Raw genomic sequence first — 11,026 nt, forward strand, 5'->3', positions numbered from 1 at the left:
ATTTATGGGCTGTGTCTGGTATCATCCCCAACCTGGTGGATGGGACTGAACGTCAGAACCAACAGATAAGACTTTTCCAGGACTCTATCTTTAAGGTCCCACCTCAGTACGATGGGTCTTTGTCTGTTTGTTCCAACTAAATCATCAGTCTTGACAAGCAATCTTTAATACATTTCTGAAGTTCAGTCATTTTTTGAGCATTGAATCCACAACCTATTGAATATGTATGGTGGCACCTAACATCACTCTGGTATCTCCACTCTAAATTTTATTGATGCCTCACTCAGGTAGAGTGCTGTAGGTGTTTACCTTGGTTTTTGGGGAATAATATATTATCGCCAGTCTTTTTAAGGTGAGGTCTAACTTCTGGTACCATATCGATCAGTAGAATGAGAGGTCACGTCATTGTTTAAGCAGGCACTGCGAATAGTTCACACATGCAGCAGTGTTTGGTATTGCAGTCCTTGTATTCTATGACCCTGCACAACTGCACTGGTAGTGTGAGTGCACTCGCTGCATAGAGGATCACAGTAAAGGAGTAGTGAGCGGCCGCTGCAAACAGGAGAGAGAGATGAGAGTCCGACTGAACTTATTTTAGAGAGCTCGACGGTCAATCCCACCAGCAAATAAATATTGATTGCTTATCAAAGAAAGATCATCAAAGTTTTACTCCAGGAAAATCTCAAATGATACAGTGATGGTGGCATATGACATTTCTGTATGATTGGTGCGGATTATGGTTTAGCAAAAAGATTTCCAGGACCTTTGTTGAGCATCCACATCGGTGCTGATTAGAATCTTTGACCAGTGGGAACTTCTTTAGGAAGCCCTCTGATGTTGCAGCCAGCCACACGCCAAAACATCACAGGGGCATAGTAATCATAAAAGATGCCTAAGTGCCGATATTCGAGAGCCAGACATTGACTTGACCCAACTGCCAGGTAGTACCGATGTGGATGCCGACCGGGGTCCTGTGAATCTTTTTTCTCAAATCTAGTGAGGATCCCCAATATTGAACCCTCAACAAGCATAAAGTGATGGGTATCCTGAGAATAAAGAGGAGGCAGTGCTGTTGTAGCCTGAATTGTTTTTGCCCAGAACAGTGGCCAGTGGTCACCCAATACAGTATGTCCACATTCACGAAAATGGGGATTTCTCCAGTTCCCTGAACAATTTGTTACTTGAGGTCACTGGCAGGTTTCTCAAGATTAGTAAATGATCACATAGCAATATACCATCATTTCATGAAATGGGATACTCCTTTAAAGGGGACCTGTCAGAAGGGCAAAAGTGGACAATTTTTGCTCTCATTTTATTCCCGCTGCCCACCTGAGTCTTCAGTTTTTTGTATTTTGTAAATCTGCCATACGGTTTCAGAAATATGAGCCTTTTAACTTATTGCTAATTTTCATGGTCTTTATAAAGGGGTGTTGCCCATGTAGTAATTGTGCAGAGCAGCCTAAAGACACGCCCCTGAGGATCCGTGAGCCACGCCCCCTTGCTATAAAAAAAAGCACTAAATTAAAAGGCCCCTATCTCTGGAATCGTATGGCAGATTTAAAAAAAAAAATGCAAAAATCTGAATACTCAGGGGGGCCGTGGGAATAAAATAAGGTAAAAAACTGCCCTGTTGACAGGTCCTCGTTATGATTCCCAATTCATCAAATTTTGCTCTATTCTCTTGCTAGAAGAATCCTATAGAGCTGCATTGATATCACAGGGACATTTTGTTTTTGGCTTATGGCAATAAGAAATGATTTATGGGCTTCAAATGTGTGATTTCCCATAAAGTGTGTTTATATAAGGACACAGTAGTGCAAAAACAATGGAGCATCTCTCTCCTTTTTCGCATGAGCCAAGAAAACCAAATGTCATCTTAAAGTTTACAGGGAAGGTTTTAATGTTCTGACTTGTTTAGTTTTTTTACTTTTTCTCATGGCAGTGATGTAAATTTATTTTTTATTCAAGTGCACTAAAATGTATATTTAACCTTTCAGCCATCAGATATGAAAGATTTATGGTTTGCTAGAGAGCTGAGCATGGGCTTAAGAGTTCTTGCTCTGCTCCCATAAAGGAAGTTCTCCCCATTTATCACTGTATATAATTATGTTTGCATGATTCTTGGGTTTCTTAACATTTTCCAAAATCCAGTATAGATTACAGATCTCATCGGGAAAGTACTTTACGAATCATGTTCAATGGGATTGTTCTTTATGACTTCCACTCCTCCAGTTTTCCTGTTTAAGTTAAGACTGAGGGATGAGAAATATGTGGACGCAGATGACTTATAGATTTTTTTTTTCTTCTTGCAGATAAAGACGTCGGTGATTTGGACGACTCCAAATATACCGTTCTTCATCCCTCTTTGGGTCATCATTCTGGCCATTCTACTAGGGTTGTTGGTTTTAGCCATACTTACTGTAGTCATGTGGAAGGTAAGAGATGAGTAATGAGTCATTGTTATGTTTTTGGAAAAAAGGTCCATATATCACATTTGGCTTCTTAACTTTGACAAAGTTGATCGTCGGCGGCAAAAATTGACGTAATGGAAGTAGCATTAATAAGGCGAGATTCACATTGCTTAGCTCCTACGAAAATGATCTAGAGGTCTCCAGTGAAATGACCAGTTGACGACATTGCAGTGTTAATATACTTGTATTCCGTGGCATGTCAAATTGCAGATCTTCATCAGTATCCAAGGGTCAACCGTGGATTTTGGCTGTGGAAATACGAGTTTGGATTCAAACTGATGTGCCATTAGTGGTGATATATCATGCATCCTGAATGCTCGATCCCTGGCTATTTTATCAGTATGTAGGTTTTAGAAAGCTAGAGAAATACAAAATAAAGTACAAGTAAGGGCATTGAATGCATGCGGTCTTTAGAGAGGCATAGCTAGGGGTTTGGTTCATGGGGGGCCCTAACCTGGTAACCTTGATTACATCTACGGTGTCGAACCTTAATAGTGGATGTAAGAGAACCTCAACAGATGACTGCCCTGTTACTGAAAAAAAACAAAGAACAGCACTGATATTACCACCATACGGTGACGATATAATAGTAGATACCAGTCCTGCTTATCACACAGGTGATTACACTACAGTTATAGGTAGTGACTTACAGCTGACGTTCTTTCTGATGGAATTGTTAATTTTTCACATTGTTTCCATCCTGCCCAGACTGACATGACAACTTCTTCAGCGGGGACTCGACTGCAGAGATGACAAAAAAGCACATCTGACTTCTCACATTTCCTGCACCGTCCCCATCTATTCCCAACCTGCACAAACCCCCCATCCTGCTGATACCCCAATACTGAGCCACTGCTGCCGTATGTGTCCCTATTACTGCACTTGATACCCCAATACTGAGCCGCTGCTGCCGTATGTGTCCCTATTACTGCACCTCATACGCCAATACTGAGCCACTGCTGCCGTATGTGTCCCTATTACTGCACCTCATACGCCAATACTGAGCCACTGCTGCCGTATGTGTCCCTATTACTGCACCTCATACGCCAATACTGAGCCACTGCTGCCGTATGTGTCCCTATTACTGCACCTGATACCCCAATACTGAGCCGCTGCTGCCGTATGTGTCCCTATTACTGCACCCTATACCCCAATACTGAGCCGCTGCTGCCGTATGTGTCCCTATTACTGCACCTGATACCCCAATACTGAGCCGCTGCTGCAGTATGTGTCCCTATTACTGCACCTGATATCCCAATACTGAGCCGCTGCTGCTGTATGTGCCCCTATTATTGCACCTGATACCCCAATACTGAGCCGCTGCTGCCGTATGTGTCCCTATTACTCCACCTGATACCCCAATACTGAGCCACTGCTGCCGTATGTGTCCCTATTACTGCACCTGATATCCCAATACTGAGCCACTGCTGCCGTATGTGTCCCTATTACTGCACCTGATACCCCAATACTGAGCCGCTGCTGCCGTATGTGTCCCTATTACTGCACCTCATACGCCAATACTGAGCCGCTGCTGCCGTATGTGTCCCTATTACTGCACCTGATACCCCAATACTGAGCCGCTGCTGCAGTATGTGTCCCTATTACTGCACCTGATATCCCAATACTGAGCCGCTGCTGCTGTATGTGCCCCTATTATTGCACCTGATACCCCAATACTGAGCCGCTGCTGCCGTATGTGTCCCTATTACTCCACCTGATACCCCAATACTGAGCCACTGCTGCCGTATGTGTCCCTATTACTGCACCTGATATCCCAATACTGAGCCACTGCTGCCGTATGTGTCCCTATTACTGCACCTGATACCCCAATACTGAGCCTCTGCTGCCGCATGTGTCCCTATTACTGCACCTCATACGCCAATACTGAGCCGCTGCTGCCGTATGTGTCCCTATTACTGCACCTCATGCGCCAATACTGAGCCACTGCTGCCGCATGTGTCCCTATTACTGCACCTCATACGCCAATACTGAGCCACTGCTGCCGTATGTGTCCCTATTACTGCCCCTGATACCCCAATACTGAGCCGCTACTGCCGCATGTGTCCCTATTACTGCACCTCATACGCCAATACTGAGCCACTGCTGCCGTATGTGTCCCTATTACTGCACCTGATACCCCAATACTGAGCCGCTGCTGCCATATGTGTCCTTATTACTGCACCTGATACCCCAATACTGAGCCGCTGCCACCTTATGTGTCCCTATTACTGCACTTGATACCCCAATACTGAGCCGCTGCTGCCTTATGTGTCCCTATTACTGCACCTGATACCCCAATACTGAGCCGCTGCTGCCGTATGTGTCCCTATTACTGCCCCTGATACCCCAATACTGAGCCGCTGCTGCCTTATGTGTCCCTATTACTGCACCTGATACCCCAATACTGAGCCGCTGCTGCCATATGTGTCCCTATTACTGCACCTGATACCCCAATACTGAGCCGCTGCTGCCGTATGCGTCCCTATTACTGCCCCTGATATCCCAATACTGAGCCACTGCTGTCATATGTGTCCCTATTACTGCCCCTGATACCCCAATACTGAGCCGCTGCTGCCTTATGTGTCCCTATTACTGCACCTGATACCCCAATACTGAGCTGCTGCTGCCGTATGTGTCCCTATTACTGCACCTGATACCCCAATACTGAGCCGCTGCTGCCGTATGTGTCCCTATTACTGCACCTGATACCCCAATACTGAGCCGCTGCTGCCGTATGTGTCCCTATTACTGCACCTGATGCCCCAATACTGAGCCGCTGCTGCCGTATGTGTCCCTATTACTGCACCTGATACCCCAATACTGAGCCGCTGCTGCCGTATGTGTCCCTATTACTGCACCTGATGCCCCAATACTGAGCCGCTGCTGCCGTATGTGTCCCTATTACTGCCCCTGATACCCCAATACTGAGCCACTGCTGTCATATGTGTCCCTATTACTGCCCCTGATACCCCAATACTGAGCCGCTGCTGCCTTATGTGTCCCTATTACTGCACCTGATATCCCAATACTGAGCCGCTGCTGCCGTATGTGTCCCTATTACTGCACCTGATACCCCAATACTGAGCCGCTGCTGCCATGTGTCCCTATTACTGCACCTGATACCCCAATACTGAGCCGCTGCGGACGTATGTGCCCCTATTACTGCTCCTGATACCCCAATACTGAGCCACTGCTGCCGTATGTGTCCCTATTACTGCACCTGATACCCCAATACTGAGCCGCTGCTGCCATATGTGCCCCTTACATAGTTATAATGCCTCTAGATGGTAACATAAACCTCTCGATATATTAATGCCCTCTACAAGTGCCCTAAAACATGCCGGATCTTACTTGGACCTGGTCGGTATCATCTCAATATGAAGCTTCTCAAAACTATCTTGTTCCAAAATTGGAATTCCTAATCCAAAAAAGCATTAACATTAAAGAAAAAAGTGCTGAGATAGACGGGATTAAGATGGATTTGTGCAAGGTTCCTTGATGGATATTTGGATGCTTTTATGGTCAGGAGAGAGAAAACATTTCTGGCTGAAGACCCCTTAAGAACAATTACCGGTAATTCTCTAGACTATTATAAAGTCAATTTCCAGCTTCCATCATATGACTGTTGGCCAAAATAGCGCCGTAAACCGTAACCATAACCATTCGATGGTTCCTCATCGCTTTGTATAATAAAATACAGGATTTTTTTTTCGGGGAAAAAGCAACGACGTGAAGTTTACTGGCATTTGGGGATTAAAGAAAAAACATATTTCTCTAGGAATGCTCCTCTTATAATGAGTTTACAACATTATAGTAGTATAGCCGTGCAGCCAGTGCTCAGCCGGGGCCCTGGGGTTAAAGCCTGCTACATCCATCAGCTTCAGGGGAAAAGAGAAGTTCGATTTTTTTATATTGTTAAAACAGGTAGACAGGAAATGTGCGTTTTAAAACTATTTTTAATTTCTTCGCTATAGAATTGGTGTGTTTGTTGAGGATTTTTTCATTGTTTCTCGTTAAAAAATGTTCAAAATTTTTCAGGAAAACGTAAACACATTTGTTAAAATTATTTCTTTGATTGCAAATTATTATTAAAAAAAGAAAGATTATTATTATTATCAATAAATTGCAGATTTCTAATAGATTGTTTGACAAAGCTGTCTAGTTATAAGACCTTTGAAGTTCTCCCCACCTGACTTTACCTTACTTTGTGTTAGATATGTGCTCCACAATTTTGGCACATTTTTCTGTGCGCTTGGTGGCATACGTGAAGCCAAAACCATTTTCTGATAAATTAAAACCCCTTTTAGCACTGGTCATAACCCCGTATGCAGACAACTTGTAAAAAGTGTCTAAAACACATCATAAATATGGTGCAAGTCATAAAAAACAATTTTTTTAGCGCAAATTATTCCAAAAGTCTGGCACATTTAGTTTGATAAATTATCCCCGGGGGGTTTCAATTCTATCAGTTCAATTTTGTTAAAATATATATATGAGTGGATCACCACTATCAGAATGGTCTGTGTTGGTTTTTAGACATAATGGGTGGTGGTCTATCAGAGCAGGAAAGGAACGCTTAAGGATCTCGATGTTCATACACCATGAATATCTGACCTCTCGACGCCACCTGAAGCCGCCTCTTCATCTATAGGTGTTTACTTCCAGTCTCATTGAAGTTCCAAAGACAGGGCAAAAGACCCCCAATCTCTTTATATTGGGAAATTCCATCTGTTAAATAAGTCATATTGTCTGTAGGTTCATGGCTACACAGGTTGAACACACCGGTCCATCAAGTTCACCGTTTCTCCACCAGTTCTATATTTTCTATCCCTAGATTATTTATATCCCACAATGCCAGTGAGGAAATCATCCGGCCCTTTTATAAAAGCTGTTATAGTGTCGGCCATTACTACCTTTTGTAGGTATTCCATAAACTGACTGCTCTAACTGTAAAGAACCCTTTCCTATTTAGCGGCCGGAATCGCCTTCTTTCCAAGTGTCATGAATGCCCCCGGGTCCTTTATAAAGTCTTTGGGAGGATTAATTCATGTCCTTTGTATTGACCACCCAAGCATTTATACATATAAATGAGATTGTCTCTTAAAGGGGTTGTCCAGGATTGGGGCTGAAGTCTGTAGTCACTCTGTGTATGACTGCAGACTTGTAAATCCTCACAGTGCACTCTGTCAGGATTCTCCATAGCCAGGAGCGGGCGGTCATGTGAACGCAAGTAGCTGACTTGCATACTTCCGGCCACATTAGACATGTCCAAAATCGCTTAATTCACTTATATTGAGCAAGGGCACGTATGTCTAGTCAGCACATGATCACATGCATGCGAATCGCATACTTTCGGTCATGCGCCCACCCGCTCCCAGCACTGGAGAATCCTCACTGCGTGCACACTTTGTTCTACAAGGATTCACAAGTCTGCAGTCACAAGGAGTGACTGCAGACTTGAGAGCGAGCCTGTATAGTCCCTTTAGACATCTTTTTTTTCTAAGTTAAACAAGCATTAGAATTCATCCATTTTGGTGGGAGGGGCAGTCAATCACATCATAGAAATTATGACATCAGCAGAAGAGGATGATGTTGACCTTGTTGGAGACAGTGACCAATTCACTCCTAAGACTTATGGAATTTAAGGCAAATAAAGTGTTGACATTTCCCACACTCTCATCCCAGACAAAGTGCTATGTCTGATTTATCTCTCTATTTAACCCCTTAATGATCACCAATACATATTTTTACCAGACAGGTGACAATCCAGCAGCTGCCATCTGTACACTATAGCTGAAAACTTGCTGCATCAGCCATGATCAGTGTTGTCATGGTGTATATGGTGTATACAAGTGTATGGAGCGAGGCTGAGCCCACTGGACAGGTTCTGCCTGGAAGCATGTATAATCGCCGTTCCCGGCTCAGAACCTGGTGAATCCCTGCAGTGCACAGTGCGCACACTGGGGATAATCATAAGTCTGCAGTCACCTAGAGTGACTGCAGACTTCTTATTTTGAAATGGACAACCCCTTTTATGTTTTTGTGTGGTATGACAATTTGAATTAAAGGGATAATCATTTAATTTTTTGAAATGCAAATCTTGGGAAATTTCGGTCAAATTTCTAATATTTTTCTAAATGAACACAATATATATCCATCTAAATTTACCATTATCATAAAATATAATGTGCGACGAAAAAAATGTTCTCACAATCAGTGGGATCCGTTGAAGCGTTCCAGAGTTTTTACCACATATAGTGACACTGGTCAGATTTTAAAAATGTTGGCCTCATCAGTAGCTCGTCATCAAAGTCTGTTGGGCAGACTGCACGGCTAATGCCGGTACTGCCAAACCAAAAAGTATAATAGCTAAAGCCAAAAATTCTTCAAATTTTAGTGCTAACATTCTTTTGTTAATTTTTTTTTTTTAAGTGTGGATTCTTCGATCGGGAAAGACCGCCACAGGAAGATGTAACCGACGACACAGAAAAATTAACAAACAAGACATCTGAAGCATGAAAACAAACCAACTGCTGTAAGACTGCTAATGTGGAGGCCAAAGATTGAATGTACCTGCATCGCCACTTTGCCGCGTTGCATCTGAGTTGCGCTGTACCAACTACTCAAGGAACATTTTTGTTCAACAACGCCTTAAAAAAATATTCCTTCAACATCACAGATGGAGTTTTTACTTGAATCTTTGTTGGTTTCCCGCAGAAGAGTTGCGTGATGTGTTCTCCAGAGACTTGTGAGAGTAACAAAAACTGTAAGGCAGTGCCTTCATTACTGTACCGGGATGTAGACTTCTCTGACCAAATCTAGAACCACTACTGTTCTGTAAAGGATCTGGGAATGTGCTGCCCATGATTGGACAGAACTCCTTTGGATCACTGGGAAGTGTCAGATTTTGGACTATGTTTTTGAAACTGACTATAAAAGTTGGAGTTAAGAATTGTTGTATGAAGCACAAACTCCTTCGTCTTCCTCTCGAAGCTTCAAAAAATATGTAACGGAGATCTGTAAAATATTTTATACATTTGTACAAATGTCAAAAAGTTCTTGTTTATAGAAAATATGCCATTTTTAATTAATGCAAAAGCGTTACTTGACACCTACTCAATATAACGGCCGTGGCCGAATCTAAAGACATCATGCTTATTGAGGTCAATCTGGCTGGGTCAAGAGTTGAGTTTTCAAGAGTTGAGTAGATTTATTGGAACTTTTTGTGTTCTTCTTTGAATGGCCAGGGACCTGAGATCACTTTTTATAACAATCACTTTATTTATATCACTTGTCACACTGTTACATTTTGACCATATTAAGCCGTGTCTTTGTGTGTCTAGCACATGACCAATAGTCATGGTCTACAGAGGCTTTCCAAATACTCATGGTTGGTGGTTACATAATATTGCATTTGATCATAATAATGAACCAAGAAAGACTGGATGAAACTAGGGTTGGTTTTAACTAGTGGCCAAGTTTGTGGCTAGACAGATTCTTCAAGGTTATCCTGCCAAATAAACCACTAATGTCCACTTAAGAGCATTCAAATAACCCTATCTTCCATAGCTGATTATGTATGTTTCATTGAGACCAGAAAATCAGATTTAAAGGGGGAATTTTTTATCATTAATTAACGGCCTCAAGCTCGGTCTCGTGTCATAGTGACTAGATGGATGACCACTTTGTAGGAAGATCAATCTTGCGCAAGCCTATATAGGTCCACCAGGGTCTTCTCCACTTTTATCTTAATAGTATCAAGTCATCGGGTTGCAGGTCTTCCTCTTCGCCTTGTTCCTCCTATTCTTCCAACCATGATGTCCTTCTCCGGTGATTACTCTCTTCATATGATGTGTCCAAAGTAGTCAAGTCGTAGCTTGGTGATCATAGCTTCGAGTGACTTCTGGCTTGATTTGTTCCAACATTGATTTGTTTGTTCTTCTTGCCATCCATGGTATTTGATAACATCCTTCTCCAGCACCACATTTGGAAAGTGTTTATTCTTCTTCTATCTTGTTTCTTTATCATCCAGGTTTTGTATCCATATGTTTGAAGACCTTTCCTCTATGAATGACAGAAACCACATGACAAATATTAAATCCTGCCACTGGCCACTATGCAGGTCCTTTGTGGATCTGCAGAGAAGTAAAGTTTTACCCACCATACCTAAATCCTGTGTAGATGTATCTCTAAGTAGTTGCTATTATACATAGGTTGGGTCTGATACAACATGGTATAAACAAATCTCCTGAGGGCAATCCTTTGCTGCAGACCAGTAGTTGATTGGATTACTCAGGTCCTGCAATGCAATATATCTTAAACGCAACCTGTCATCACTTTTTTGGTCTAATAGTCATCACTACTAGCTGATTGAGCCTCTTCAACACTTTCTAAAAATACTTATGGGTTAGTGGTGGCAGTTTGGAGATCAGAAAGCTGCTAATAGGGGTCGTCTCATAAACAACATGCCTTCAATCCATAGGATGGATGATATATGCATGATCCCTGTGGTATGACCATTTGGTCCCTTCCCTTTTTGGCTTCCAAAAATCCAC

At 42.7% G+C, this 11,026-nt stretch overlaps 1 protein-coding gene across 1 annotated transcript in view; it reads left to right on the forward strand.

The window, feature by feature from the left end:
* The window catches only part of ITGA8 (integrin subunit alpha 8), a 180,110-nt gene extending 170,494 nt beyond the window's left edge, over positions 1-9,616 (forward strand). Inside the window, exons 29-30 of the mRNA XM_069729449.1 lie at positions 2,313-2,435; positions 8,904-9,616. Coding sequence (XP_069585550.1) covers positions 2,313-2,435; positions 8,904-8,990 — 210 coding nt within the window. The 3' untranslated portion in view covers positions 8,991-9,616. The remainder of the gene's footprint in view (positions 1-2,312; positions 2,436-8,903) is intronic.
* The last annotated feature ends 1,410 nt before the right edge of the window (positions 9,617-11,026 follow it).

This window comes from Ranitomeya imitator, chromosome 6 (genome assembly GCF_032444005.1).
Source record: "Ranitomeya imitator isolate aRanImi1 chromosome 6, aRanImi1.pri, whole genome shotgun sequence".
Taxonomy (NCBI): domain Eukaryota; kingdom Metazoa; phylum Chordata; class Amphibia; order Anura; family Dendrobatidae; genus Ranitomeya; species Ranitomeya imitator.